We start from the raw sequence: 14,919 nt of genomic DNA on the forward strand, positions 1-14,919 counted from the left end.
ATGAGATTCAACGCCCCAGCTTTCCTCAGCGTTTTCGCAAGCGTCGCTACAGCCAACCCCCTTGACTGGTTTGGCATCGCCTCCTGGGATGTGGAAGGGTTTGCCAAAGACAACCCGCTCGGTAAGACCACGGGAGGCAAAGGTGGCCCAACCGTGACCGTGACGAGCGTCCCGGAGCTCCAGACTGCTGTCACGGGAGCTGACCCAAAGACTATCGTCCTGAAGGGCGAGTTTGTCCTTCCGGCTCGTCTCAAGGTCGGCTCTAACAAGAGCCTTGTCGGGTACAAGACGACAGCGCACATCACCGGCAAGGGCGTTGACGTCTTCAACTCGACCAATGTTATCCTGCAAAATCTCAAGATCAGCCATATCCTTGACAATGACTGCATCACTATCCGCAATTCCACAAGGGTCTGGGTTGACCACAATGAATTCACTTCAGACATTACCAAGGGACCTGACTTTTACGTGAGTTCCTCGTCTCACCGTGCAACAATTTGACGCAAGAAATACTAAGCATGTGGTATAGGACGGCCAGGTTGACATCATCCGCGCCTCGGACTGGGTCACCGTCTCCTGGAACTACTTCCACGACCACTGGAAGTCCTCTCTCGTCGGCAACGACGCCACCTTCCGCGACCTCGACTCCGGCCACCTGCACGTTAGCTACCACCACAACTACTGGAAGAACATGGGCACGCGTGGACCTGCTGGACGTTTCGGCCACCAGCACATCTACAACAACTTGTATGAGGACTTCCTCTACCAAGCCATCCATTCGCGCTCCGACAACCAGGTTCTCGTCGAAGGCAACGTCTTCCGCGGAAACACGCGCGAAGCTCTCAGCACGTACGGGCTTGTTATTCCCGATGACTCCCCAAACACTTGCACCTGCGGTGATGAGGAATTGGATGGGTTTGCCAACCTTGGTGCCCGTAAGTTAACCTCCATAACTAATACTGTAGAAGGGCATTGCTAATGATGGCACAACAGGTAACGACTGGGGCAAGGCTGGCGTCAACATTACCCGGAAGGGCGACTTTTACAAGGCCCCCTACAAGTTCAAGCTTACCCCTCTCCCTCTTCTTGCGCCCATCATCAAGCTTGGTGCTGGAATCGGAAGGATTTAGAGTTTAGTATGAGCGAAGATAACTTCAACTACTCCTTAATCTAGTAATTAATATTGTGTTGCAACTCCTGCAAGCTATCAATTGACTCGCGATCCCCATGTTTTGAATTTGCTGGACTCCCCGAGGGAGATCACCCAAGCCTTGGCAGGTACATTGAAAATGGAGAGGGTGTCCGGATGGCAAGCCATATGCAGAATCATCTTGGCAGCACGCGACACCCATTTTGTTTTTTACTTCAGCAATGGTGATGGGGTAATGTTAGCTAAGCGCCCTTTTCTTCAAGTGTCTGCAAAAGGATACACAATAGGTTAAGTGTCGCACAATCTGCATCAAAACCATTGCATGCGATGTCAAAACGCGAGGGTTTTCTTCATACTCTTCAAGTACGAGAACAAAATCCAAAATAAAACATTATCAATTACATCTATACTATGAAATTAAGTCTAAGTGCCTGTTGCACACTCGTTGATCTGTGCCTCATCGACCGCACATCCCCCATCTAACCTCTCATCTTCAGACGGACATCCTGCAATAATATTAATTAATGTACATTCAAAGGTCCCGTCGCTTTATATTCCTGATGTCAAATCAAGCATGAACATAGGACTTGAGAGCCGGCTCGGCGATGAGCTTAGGAAGATACGCCAGCAGCCGGATAGCAGAAGGAACGATGGCACCGGCAGTAGCAACACCATCCTCCAGCGAAAGACCAGGGGCAATAAAGTCCTTGCACACCTCATTGAGATTGATCCTGCTAACCTGGGCAGGGCTCTTGTTCTGGAGCGCATCCTTGATCAGGGCAGCCGTCAAGGGGTTGAAAAGCACAGTCGCGTGGCCGTAGAGGCTGCCAGCGGGGCGGCCAGCACAGACGGACTGGACCTCAATGTTGTTCACACCGACACGGCGGGCATCATTGAGGTAAGCGGAGGCAGTAGTACCTGCTTGTGGCTGGACGACCTCGTCGAGGAGTGCCGAGTAAAAGGTTGTCGTGGGAACGTAGGCATCGGCTCCGCCGCGGGCACGGAGAGTCTGGATGAAGAGCGAGGTGTACTGTTGCTGAATTACGGATGGGCTGCAAGGGGCGTTTAGAGCACCCGAGCCCGGCGACAAGCAGAGAACGTTGGCCAGGACGGTGCCGTGGAAATCGGGCGAGACGGGGAAGAAGTTGGACACGGCGCTGCGAGTGGACGGCCAGAACGTGAATGCCCACTGCGTGTCGAGGCCACCCTGAGACCAGCTGATGATGGACGCGTTCTGGTTGCTGATGCCGGTGATGTAGTTGATGGCGTATGCGACGAACTCCGAGTTCACCTGGGCATCAGCCAGGAGGGCATCGGGTATGTTTAGCAAGACGGGGTCGGCGTACGGGACATTGGTGAGGAGCTTGAGCAGGTTGGCGCTGAAGGTCTCGCCAGCGTAGACACCCGTGCCGGGAATGAAAATAACTGGGGGTTTTTGGCCGTACGTAAACGTCTTGGGAATGAAAATGGCCTGGCGGAGCTGCTGCTCGGTCAAAGTATAAGGAGCGTCGGCTGAGTTCTTCTTGGGATAGACGGGATTCGCCGGGTTCAGTGGATTCACGTTGTTGGACGAGTCAATAGAGTTGATCGGCGCAAGCAGCTTGTTGGCGATGCTTGCCAGGTTCAGATTTCCGAGGAGGCCGCCTTCTCCGAGAAGACCCCTGAATCCAGGGAGCACACCGGATGGAACAATGTTGAGGTTAATTTGCTTTTTGATGTTGCCGTAAAAGTCTCCGGATCCGCCCTGATTCGTGTTCCATATCGAGCCCAATTTCGATTGGAGGTCCGCAGCATCAAGAACTTGGGCTCCGCCAGAAGGCTGCGTGTTTAAGATACCGGATAGAAGTTGAACATAGTTTGTTGGGAGAGTAAGAAGCTGAGTAACGCCGTCGAGCAGACCAGCAGGAGCGGAGTCGGCAGAACCAATAAGAAGCCCAACAAGGGCGGTTTGAAGAAGAGGTGAACGCATTTTGATAAACAAGAGAATGCCAGAAGGCGAGACAGTTGGTTGATGTGAAAAGAGAGAGGGTAGGGCTGGGGGTTATAAGAGGGAGATTGGGATCTGCGAGGAAGCGGTCGAGTTGGGCCAAGAAAATATTCCGAGACAATAGATCCAGTGGATTCTTATATCCTTAAACGGTAAGACAAGGGAAACAATGCCAATGGACCGAAATAAACGGTTGCCGTGTGCCACAACGTGGTCGGCAACGTGTCGGCAGCATCGACATTCGGCCTCCCTATCCGCGCTCTGCCGCGGCCTTCTGCAGATCATGAGTTATTACTGGAATTGGAAAGGCGTTGTGAACGCTCTTTTCGTGACGGACTCGATGATCCACGGCCTAGAACCCCTGCACGTCGATCTGGCGGGCGGGGAAACAAATTGGAACACGGTATTCTCGGAGGCATTGCACGTCGTATTGATTTTAGGGTTTGGTAGTGTAAGCAACTGTTACTGTAATAGGAAACGTTGACAGTCTAGCGTAGGAGACGAGCTGTCTCCCTTGCATGGCGCCGTGCTCGAGCAGTTCACCTCCCCGGCCGAGTCCAATCATGGAGTCTCACAGCGCGGCCGATGCCGAATGTGGAATCCAATTTACAAATGCCGCCTTGTGAAAGAAGAGCGTTTACTACGCTTGTTAAGTTTGCAGAAGCGCCACAAACGGGCGCCGAAGGGAACTTATCCGCAGCCTTCACTTTAGCCAAGAACAAAGACTATGTGCGTCATTCATCTGCCTCGGTATAATCTTCAGGTATTCGGTTTATTGCTCATTACTCATCATCTATACTCTTTCTCCTAGGGGTACTAATGGGAATAGCCGGATTTGTCTGCAATCCCCCGTTGCCCTCAGCTTCTTGGCAATCCAAAATTCAAGCTACCTCGATATGCTCACGGATGCGGGTAAACACGCGGCACACAGGCGTTTTGGCGTCTAGCTTGGACAATGAGCGGGATTCGTGATTAGGAGTTTACGGGGTAATTAGGCCAGAGAAGAGCCCTATGACAAACAAAGGCATTGACTAATTGTCACCACGTTTTCAACACAGCCTCGAAGATTTCCCAAACTGGAAGTGCTTGCAATGTGCGATCCAGGTTTCGGACCGATGTCAGGTGGACGCATCGTCCGCTCAGGTTCAAAGTGGCCTGGCAGATCATTCACGCACAAGGGCATTATGCCATGTGATTACAAGGAAAGTGAGAGAAAAAAAGAGAGGAGGTCAAAGTCTTTAAACTCACAGTAGCCTCGGGCTCATTAAATTCCGGCTCGGCCCGGAATGACGGACCACTACCGCTCAAGCATCACTAAAGCTGATATAGCAACGGCACGTTCGCACTCGGCTTTGAGAGGGTTCAGTTGAGTATCTTTGTTTCTTGTGGCATGGAGGTCTCCAAGTGTGTTGTAGAGGAAAAAGAGCACATTATCGGTCCGAATGATATCACGTTCGGCTCTCAGTCACTGCTCGGTGAAATGTCCCTCCCGGACCGTTCTGTCCCTCTCTCAAGCCCGCTATCAGGCCAGAGCTGATGTGCCAGAAAGCCAGAGACAGTGAACCCAACATTGTCTTGTAGTCCTAGGCGTGTAGGCGTGGCAGGTAGTCTCCTCGAGCAACTGGTTACGGCAGCGATGGTCTGAAGGGATGAAGTAGGGACGGACAAGGTAGCATTTCGGGATCTCGTGATCACCGTCACAGTAGTTGTAAGAAGATGTCATCTCGGGTTTCACGCAAGCAGTCTTGGGTTCCTCGCGAGATAAGGTGGTCTTGATTTATCATCTAGTCCTCGTCCTAGGCAAGGGTGTCAATAGTACCGACAACCTTATTCTGCGTAGGCTACTTTGCATTTTCTGAATAATCACACTTAAACATGCTGGGAAGCTAGTTTCTGAAGAAATTTTAATACTAGTCTTACCGAGATTCTCAACAAGGATAACGGAGACTTCTCAAGAGATTATAAGGACGTATTTCTTAGGCATCTACTACAGCGTAAATGTGTTACTATCGTTTTACTAGCTGGTGTTGAAAAGCCTACTAATTACTGCTTCGCTAGCAGTGATAAAAAGGCTATAGTATGACGGGGTAGGTCAATTGTCGGTGGGATAGACGTGAAAACCACACAACGCCACATAAGGACTGCTGACCGCCACCTGCACTCTCCGTCGCGGGCCCGCGAGAGTGACTCACTATTTGGAACCAAACTCTGAACGCCATGATGAATACGAGAGGATATTCGTCATATATACATCATGGAATTGGGTTTAACATGCCTTTCTTTCTCAGTAGTGAAGCGACCTCTATGGTGGACTTTATATGGATCCTCTCTGTTTAGTCACGCGCGAGTATCCGTTTAAACATGACATGATTTCTGTTTTCTACGCCGTCTGTGTCTCTCTGTCTGATCAGGTTTATGGAGGTTTCATCACATCCTTTTATAAGTTTCTTGCGAGACTTCCCCCTATTAACTCAACAATACAAAGTGAAGAACAAAATTTCCACCATTCTAACCCCTGACCGGTACTAACAGGTAACTTTACAGTCTTTACTATATTATTTTATGTCTATAGATTTAGGAGGGTAGGGAAAGTTAGCATCGATATATCTCTTAAAACCTTAGGTACGGAGGAGGGAAGTACCTAGCGATATTAGTATTCTAGATAACCTGGTTTTAAGCTCCGTTTCGATGGGAAGGCCTAACTAGTATTTCTTGAAGTCTTTACGCACTTTGGTATAAAAGTAAAGGCAATATCTGAAAGATCGGATAGGAATGATAAGTCGCTCGAAGTACCTAGGTGGGTAGCTACTGGCGATAGCTTAGAGCAGTTAAGGTATTAAGTAAAAAACCTCTAGGAGTATAACACTACTCTTCTCAATAAGAGAAGGTCTCATATAGACTTTCCGCAAGTGATTCATCCGACCCAAGAGTTCCCTCTAATGCCTGCTCCTTGAATAGGTACACTCATGGGGCCAGTCAGACATGATAATCTAGAACAACGCGTGTGTCCATACGTCTGGATTCACTGCTGACGCAGATCTGGAATCTGTTTCCGCAATTGTTACATTGGTAGCCTGATCTTTCATACATCGTTATGCCTGGTCCTGTTCCTCCACGCCCTTAGGAAACAACTAGGTATACACTTGGGAAGTCGAGAAAACCGCAGGTATTGTTTACGAAACATGTTTTATCCAATATCAAAATTCTGGAGCTTCTTATTACCTCTCTCGACATCTGTCCACTAGAAAACTGCCGTTCTATAATTGACAATATATCGAGCAATGCAATGGATATTGTAAAACACCCCAAAATACGCACTGCGATTTGAGAATGTCAGAGATGAATATCCTCCCTCACCTTGGGGTCCCGCCTGAGTTCTTCACTCAATACCGGAACCTATGGCACAGTAAAAGCACAGAATCAAAAATACGATCGACATGGGAATATTGCTGTTGTTTTGCACAATAGTCTTCTGGCTCATGGATGTCTAGTAGGCCGGTGGCGTTGGGAAGTTTCAACGGGCCGTTGCACTACTATATTTTGGGCAGTCTGAACTCGGCAGCATTCTGCCTCAGTGCCAAGTGGGTTTCCCGCCAGGCTAGTGGTCTAAAGAGGGTGAAAACTCAGGCATGCCCCATAGTTTCGCATAACATGTACTTGATCCTGCCTAGGTACTAGGTAACGTCGCACACCCACTTCTCGCACACCCCCACATTTCGCACACCCATAAATCGCTCATGTAGAATTTTACCCTCTTCAACATTCTTTAATATCTTCACCACTTTTACAGCGATTATTATAATTCTTTGAATAGTTACTCTTATACGCTTAATGGGCCAGTATACGGAAACAGAAGTCAATCAAGCTCTCAATGCAGTTGCAAGTGGGCAGAGTGTCCGAAAGGCAGCTCATGATGCTGGAATTCCACCATCAACCCTCCAGTCTCGATTAAAGGGTTCACAGGCAAGAAATGTAGCTTTCTCTAGCTTCCAGAAGCTATCTCCAGCACAGGAAAGTCACTTAGCTGAATGGGTGCGTATCCAGGCGGCGTTAGGGCTGCCGCCAACACATCAACAACTCAAGGAATTTGCCCAGCGAATCCTAGACATCAGAGGCACTACCCAGCCACTTGGGAGAAACTGGATTCAGTTCTTTATTAAGAGAAATCCATCAATCAAGGTTCATAGAGCTAGAGCCATCGATTCTAAGCGTGTCAATGGGGCCTCAACTAATGTAATCAGGCAATGGTTTCAACAACTCGCCCTTCCAGAGATCAAGGCGATCAAACCACATCATCGCTATAACATGGATGAAACTGGTATCCTAGAAGGCAGAGGATCAAATGGCTTAGTACTGGGATCATCAGAAAGCTCATCAATGCGAAAAAAACAGCCTGGGTCTCGGGCTTGGACAACTATGCTTGAGTGTGTCTCTGCAACTGGTCAGGCGCTTCCTCCACTTGTTATTTATCGAGGGAAATCGGTTCAACAACAATGGTTTCCTCTTGATATCCATAAACGTGATATTTACAGTGGTTGGAAGTTCACAGCAACTGAGAATGGCTGGACTTCAGACTCTACAGCTGTGGAATGGCTTGAGAACATCTTTATCCCTCTGACTAAGCCTGATCATCCCTCTGAGCAGAGACTATTGATCCTAGACGGTCATGGCAGTCATGAAACAACAGAATTTATGTATCTCTGTTATAAACACAAGATATATCTCCTTTTCCTACCGCCACATACATCCCACGTTCTCCAACCTCTAGACCAAGCAGTCTTTGGGCCTCTCAAGGCGACCTATCGAAAAGAGCTTGGATACCTCATTCAACACAACGATTCTACAGTTGTAGGCAAACGGAACTTTCTTACCTGCTATGGAAAAGCACGCCAGATGGCATTTTCAAGCAAGAATATCAGAAGCGGCTGGAAAGCAACAGGACTATGGCCCATTTCGATAGCTCGACCGCTCATGAGCCCTCTACTGCTTGAGAATGCTTCCAAGCCCTCAAAGCCAGGCTATTCTACGCCTATGAGGGCCTCTGATGGTGGAAAAGACGAAAACTGGGCATCTGCTACATCCATAGTAGCCTGGTCAACGCCCAAGAAGACAGTTGATCTATATGATCAACTTAGCTTATTCAGCAAGTTGGATAAAGATCAGCAAACGCAGCGACTGTTGTTTCGAAAGGTTCAAAAGGGATTTGATGAAAAGGACTATCAATTGGCTACAGCAGAGAAGAAGATTGCAATGTTGGAAGCAGAAGTTGAGGCTGGAATGGTACGGAAGCGGCGTAAGGTCCAAATGAGCCCAAATTCGAAGTTTGCCAACATTGAGGCAATTCACAAAGCCCAAATTGAGGCTGGCGAAATTGAGGATAGCTCAGATGAATCTAGCGAGCCTGAATTACCTATTAAAACTGGCGATAGTATCACAGTTGCAGGAGACGAATCAGACTTATAGTTATGAAGTTGATGAATACCTCATGATGACCCAATTTATGGGTGTGCGAAATGTGGGGGTGTGCGAGAAGTGGGTGTGCGACGTTAGCAAGAGCAACACATCCAAGTCACCGGAACCGCATCATACAGTCACGTAATAAGCAACGAGCGCCACACAGATACGTCAAACCATGCAGTCTTGATTCCTTATAAGGGTCAGAGCCCCCCCATGACTTCGTCCCATACATCTCCTCCACCAACGCCTCATCGCCGTTGTGATTCTTTTTTTCGACCAGACCAAAAATTTCCCGTTCAAACAAGCCAAAGGTCTCTCTCTCCTCTCAGGAAAAGAATAAGAAAGAAAAGAAAACCCCAAGAACCAAAAGCCATAAAAGGTTCACTTTTGTTGTCCCCCCACCCCCTGTATCCATCCAGACTTTCAAGTCCGTCTGAACGCCCCAATACCACAGGCAATACCTTTTAGCGAAACTGAAATGACGGTGAAACCAGAATGTTGTAACAATCTCGAAGAAAGAAGGGGGTATTGAAGCGGCGGCGGAACGAAGGACACATGAAACTAGCAAACGAACAGGCTACAGTCACACGCAAAAGTATCACAACTAAAAAAGACAATGGCAAGCAAACTGACAAAAAAGCTAAGGAAATCTCTGTTGGGGCGAGTCCCGTGTGAGTAGGCAAATAGAAGGGCCATTTAAGCCAAGAGAACCATCCGAAAAGAGACGACGCTCAAGACAGACCCAGAAGTCCAGAGATAAACTATGGCCGCAACGCAAGCAATGAGTCGTTCTCGTGACGTCTGACATTCGTGTCCGCTATCCGTATGCCTAAGATCAATCAAGTCCAAAGAAATATGTCATTCGCCCAGGTATCCATCGTGCAGCGTAAAAGTTCCAAGGCGGCGGCGGTGAACGAAAACGACGAAAGAAGTTCCGAGAAGTTGTAAGCAAATAAGACTGTCGTGAGAGATACCCTCTCATCTCCCTACACGCTCAACTGAAATGCGTGAGGAGAAGAAGCAAGGCCTTCCTAGAGGCCCATCAAACAACCGCTCTACTGCAAAGGACGTTAGCAATGTTCAATCACAAGCAAACTGTGGCAGCCAGCTTACCTGGGGAGGAGCACCAGGGGGTCCCTGAGGTCCCGGGGGTCCGTGAGGGCCAGGAGCACCGAAGTGAGCAGGGCCGTAGGCACCGGGGCCGGGGGGAGCAAAGTAGTGGGGAGGGGGAGGGGCAGGGCGGTAGGGGGTACCAACACCGGAGTTGTTCTGGCTGCGACCCCAGCTCAGACGGACACGGGAGTTGCCGATAGGGTATCCCTGCATCTGGTTGATGGCCATCTCGGCGGCGTGGCGGTGGACGAACTGGACGAAACCACAGCCCTTTCCAGGGGGGATCTTGACGTAGGTGATTTCACCGAAGCCTTGGAAGAAGCTTCGGAGCTCGTCCTCGGTGACGTAGCCGGACAGACCACCAACGAAAACGGTCGTGTTGTTGGGGTCGGTGAACTGGTTCATCTGCTGGCCAGGAGGGTTGTAGGGGGCTCCGTAAGCACCGCCGTACTGAGCAGGAGAAGGAACCCCGTAGAATCCTTGCTGGTGGGGGGGCAGACCAGGAGCCATCATCTGGTTGCCGTGGTGCTGGTAGGGGCCGTGGTTGCGGTTCTTGGGGGTGGCAGTTGAAATGCGCATGGGGCGGTTGCCGCAGTAAACACCCTGCATCTCCACAAGAGCACGCTGCTGGTCCTGCTCATCGGTGAAGCGGACGAATCCGTATCCGCGCGACTGTCCCGACATGGCATCCGTCATGATCTTAGCAGACTTGCACGAGGGGAAGCGCGCCTGGAAGAGGGACACAAGAACGTATTCGTTGACCTCAGGGCCAAGGTCGCCGACAAAGATCGAGTACTCGGGGCCGCGATCGTCGCGTCGGTCGTTGATGCCGCCGCCAGAAGCCCAGTTGAGCTTGAAAGCGCGGTTGGAGTTGGGGACGGGAGTTCCATTCAAAGTGAGCGCCTTGCTAGCAGCCTCAGAAGAGGTGAACTCGACGAAACAGTATCCGGCATTACTATATAAAAGGTTAGCGAAACTTTTTGACAGGCGGCGATTTTGCATACCCAGAGGTCTTGTCACGGATGACCTTGACATTAACAGGCTCTCCAGTGGCGGTGAGGAAGACACCCTTGATGAAGTTCTCATCCATCCAGGGCTCGAGCTCGCCCATCCACAGAGTGTTCTTATTCGCGTCCTGCTGGATGGGAGCCTGGACACCACCAGAGATGTCTCCAGAGCCGTTGTTGCCAGGGAAGGGCATACCGCCAGAGACAGGGGTACCGAAACCGTCGCCATTGGCGTTGGGGGGAGGGGCGCCGTTGCCCTGAGCAGGGTTGTAGGGGCTGATGCCGTCCATGTTGAAATCGTTCGAAACTGGCGAGAGGATTAGCCGCGTTTCTCTCACAAACAGTTTCTGCTTAATCAACAATGTACGCACCGTTCGTAGATGTCAACGGAATGATAAATCGTTACAAGGAAATCAAGCAATGTAGCCTTTTCCCTTTAATAAGTTTTGATGGTTTGAGAATCGAACACAACGACCTGTATCCAGACGTAAAACCGAGACTCCGAAAAGCACTTTGTAAAAAGTCGATTCTCTCTTACGCCAGCACGCCCCGTCGAAAAACGAAAGATCGAGATGTCTCCGGGTATTCGTGCCAAAAATGCTACAGCCGCCGCCGATTAAGAACAAGGCCCAAGCGATGCTTTGAATTCGACTTTTAGGTCTCCTAGACTTGCGCCGGGTACCGGAAATCAAGAGATGCCGTGGCTAAAAGTAACCTTTCACCGAATATCCAGAGAAATGGGCCAAAGGAAGGATCCGAAATGGGGACCTACAAAATCAATTAGTATCTGATGCGGCGATCTAGGGCAAAAACCCGTCGCAATTCTGCCGTCATCACAGTCGCAGTTAGTATCGGTGCCACCAGTAAGCTGCTCTGCGCCACGGTTGCTTCGATCCGGTGGTCCGTGTGGGCTGACGGCGCGGCAACGACTCAAATGAATCCTTGTTGCTAACGACGTGCGCCGTATGGGAGCCACCCAGATTGCTACGGTACCAAACTTGAGCCCGACGAATAGTCCTGTGCAGGTCTCGTTTCGTGTACAACGGATGCAGTGAGTCGGCGGCGATGTGCAATTGTCGAGTTGTAGGCAGGACTGTGTCGAGACTCATGGGCGAAGCAGCACCAGTTCGCATGCAATCCACCGCTGAAATCCAAAGATCCGCTCGTCTCCACAGCTACTCTCTTGCGTGGCCCGACTGCTCAGGTTGTTCCTTAGCCACCCCTTCCCGTGTTTACGGCGCCAGTCCGACATCCATGCCCCGCAAGTTCCGTCGGTACACGAAATCAGCCGTGGGAATGAGATGACAGCTGGGAGGTTGCTGAGCTCTTTGCACAGGTGGGAAATGCACCGCGAACGGGAGCGACGATGGGTGACGTGAGATGAGGCGGTCCGAGTATCGTTGAAAGAATGACGCGACAATGACAGAAATCGACGAGGAGCATAATCCACGTGCGCTACATTGTCCTTCGAGTCCGGCATGCAAAGAGGGCTAAGGTCGTTGTGGTTGAGGTTGAATAGCTTCGGCATTTGTTGGCGATCGACCACCATCACCCAGGGATAATCCACGATTGATGGAGGGGTTGTTCGATGCGACTGGAACCGCAATCCCAGATTTTCCCCGACCACCCACGTATCCGGTGTCTCCCTCGTCAATTCGAAGAGTGCGGCGTTGAGGAATCTGGACAAAGGATTGCCGAAGATGCCGAAGACCGAAAAGTCGGACTAGAAGTGAATACTGGCGACTGCGATTGCGACTGCGACGGATGCGACGGGGTGCGAATGGGGGGAACAAAAAAAGAGACGGGATTGCTACTTACTTTTGGGCGCCAACAAAAAGGACTGGTTTTTCCCAGATGACGAGAGAAACGTCGTGCAACTCGTAAAGAGGGGGGGAAGAGAGAGAGAGATAGAGAGAGAGGAAGGGAGGGGAGGAATTACAGAAGAGTAATTTTCTCTTGTGAAGATTTTTGAGGGGGGGTTTAGGACGAGGAAGTAACCGACAAGGAACTTGCGCGCAGAGAATTTTTTTTTTTCGGTAGCTGTGAGGGCCGTGGACGTGGATCTCGCTCTGTCAGTGGTGACGTGAGGTCGGAAAAAAAGGCGGCAGGGCACGACTTTTGCAACAACCAAGACAATCGCTGAAAAGGATGCTTCGTTTTTGACAAAAACCGCAGCGCAACGCAGAGCAGCAGACGACAGCAGAGCAGACGCGCAGACAGGCAGACAGCAAGAGGGCAGAGAAGTTGCAACTCTAAAGGAAAAAAAAGAAGAGGAAGAGAAGAACGATGTGGGAAGGGAGAGAGGGTCAGAGTAAGGACGAGGTGGGAAAAGAGGGAGGGAAAGCAAGAGAAGAAGAGAGACCAGGTTCTGGCGATGGGCTTGAATGTGGATGGGGAAGCGAAAGGGAAGGCGCGACCTGAACTTTTGGGGGGGGGGGGGGGGGGGGGGGGTGTGAGTTTGGGCAAGTGTGGTGGGCGTGTGTGTCTGGTGTGGAAGGTACATCCAGACATACATACTCACTACATATACATACCATGTAGTTGGTCGTAGAGGTAGCCGTGGTGTGTGGAGGGAGAAGGGCAGGTAGATCTCAGTAGGCAGGTACGAAGTACCTTTTTTTATGATTTCCATCTTTAAATGAAGGCGTTATGCGGATACTTTGGTGCCATCTTGCCATCTACGGGTAAGCCCTCTCAAAGACTTGTTCCTTTCAATACATCCTTTCCTTCCAACGGGTCAGGTATGCACGAGCAGCCAGGGCAGGTGAGGCAAGCATATCGGTCAAGCTGCGGGCAAGAGGCACTCACGCAGTGAGCCAAGTAGTACCTCAGCACCCCTCAGCTACTTACAGAGTGCAGCGGCGGTGGTAGGTGCTTGAGCCTGGGAAAGAGCCAGGTACTCTTTTTTTGCGGAGCAAGCTACCCCCCAAGTGGGGCTCTGTAAGCGTACCTTACGTACTTTACGTATGTACTTGGTCAAGTTAAGCCGCACCTTACCTGCTGGAGATAGCGTGCAAAAAATTAACAGACTGCCCAGGAGAATGCAGAGAGTAAAAAAAAAAACCAGCCGAAGTTAGAAGTGACCCGTACACGATGAGTGGACCTAATGCCGGACGTGGTGCCGTGCACTGAGTCTGGGCATCCAGTGGCTGCGCCAGCGAAGAAACGAAACCATATCGAACAAGGCACGGCAGCTTGAAGCGATGCCGGACACCGAACGGCCTACCACTAAATCCAGTACGGCTGATCAGGTACTGCTACCTCAGGCACGTGCACCACGGTACCCATCAGTCAGTCAGTTATTCAGTCATCCTTCGTCTGGTTTATTTTTTTTTCTGCCCTCTTTTCCCACAATGTCTGTCTTGGCAATGGACTTTGTGGCTTTGGGAGCATCCCAGAACTGGCAATCCTCTGAGACAGATCTACAAAGTTGGAAATGGATGTGGGAGGGCATAATTGGGGCAGAATCAAGCGGATACTATCAATTGATGCGAAGGATAGCAGGTACTGGCAGTAGTCACTAACTAAGCAAGTGGTAGGTACTGTGTTCTTGTAGCAGGCAGGTAAGCATCCAGGCAGCCCAGGCAAGTATTAAATGAGCACATGGAGCAGGTGTGTCTGTCTCCCTAATGTTCCTCCTCCTCGCCCCATACTTGCCCTGCGACTGCCGATTGGAAGGCAGCTAAGGAAGGAAGGAAAGTAAACCACCTGCCCAGCCTTCCACACATTCCGGCCTGGTCCATCCGTACCTGGCCAGGCTGGAAAGTACTCCGGTTGGAGCAGAGGGACAGGAGCGAATAACGAGCATCACTGCCATGTCTGGGACTGCGCTCAACCCTCAACATGGAGCTGCCTTGGCCGATAATCCTGGCTCTTTTCTTCGTGTCCCTGTCTGCCTGAAAACCTTGTTGTCTTTTTTTGCTGGCTCCAGCTCCATTTCCATGCTCCATCGTCCAGCTCTCCGCAGATGCAACCCTTGCCTGCTAAGATTCCAGCCATCTGGAAGCTTCGCACAGTACCATGTCTACGTTTCTGGCAGATTCATAATTCAAATGCTCTGCCTCACATTTCATTTCGCAAGAGGCCCAAAAGAACGGTAGGGTAGGGCAATCCTCCGGGCAGATCATACGGGGGCGGGAAGACACGCTAACCAGAAAGCGCTGCTGCCCTACGTCGACGCCTTCCTGATGTCCCCCCCTACTGTG

General features: G+C 50.5%; 4 protein-coding genes across 4 annotated transcripts; 2 read left to right on the forward strand and 2 right to left on the reverse strand.

Annotated features, from left to right (window-relative positions):
- On the forward strand, positions 1-1,130 carry CTRU02_205063 (pectate lyase A 1; the record flags this gene model as incomplete). The annotated part of the gene is made up of 3 exons (XM_036724348.1): positions 1-468; positions 530-935; positions 994-1,130. 3 exons carry the CDS (start codon positions 1-3, stop codon positions 1,128-1,130), a joined length of 1,011 nt encoding a protein of 336 aa, XP_036583975.1.
- A 588-nt stretch (positions 1,131-1,718) lies between these two features.
- Positions 1,719-3,119, reverse strand: CTRU02_205064 (lipase b precursor; the record flags this gene model as incomplete). The annotated part of the gene is made up of 1 exon (XM_036724347.1): positions 1,719-3,119. One exon carries the CDS (start codon positions 3,117-3,119, stop codon positions 1,719-1,721), a length of 1,401 nt encoding a protein of 466 aa, XP_036583974.1.
- A 4,323-nt stretch (positions 3,120-7,442) lies between these two features.
- CTRU02_205065 (transposase) lies at positions 7,443-8,600 on the forward strand (the record flags this gene model as incomplete). Its single annotated transcript, XM_036724346.2, has 1 exon — positions 7,443-8,600. The coding sequence occupies one exon, from the start codon at positions 7,443-7,445 to the stop codon at positions 8,598-8,600; it is 1,158 nt and encodes a 385-aa protein (XP_036583973.2).
- Positions 8,601-9,649: 1,049 nt separating this feature from the next.
- Positions 9,650-11,004, reverse strand: CTRU02_205066 (RNA recognition domain-containing protein; the record flags this gene model as incomplete). Its single annotated transcript, XM_036724345.1, has 3 exons — positions 9,650-9,652; positions 9,708-10,662; positions 10,712-11,004. The coding sequence occupies 3 exons, from the start codon at positions 11,002-11,004 to the stop codon at positions 9,650-9,652; spliced, it is 1,251 nt and encodes a 416-aa protein (XP_036583972.1).
- Between the last annotated feature and the right edge of the window lie 3,915 nt (positions 11,005-14,919).

Source organism: Colletotrichum truncatum (assembly GCF_014235925.2).
Source record: "Colletotrichum truncatum strain CMES1059 chromosome Unknown Contig_0003, whole genome shotgun sequence".
Classification (NCBI taxonomy): Eukaryota; Fungi; Ascomycota; class Sordariomycetes; order Glomerellales; family Glomerellaceae; genus Colletotrichum; species Colletotrichum truncatum.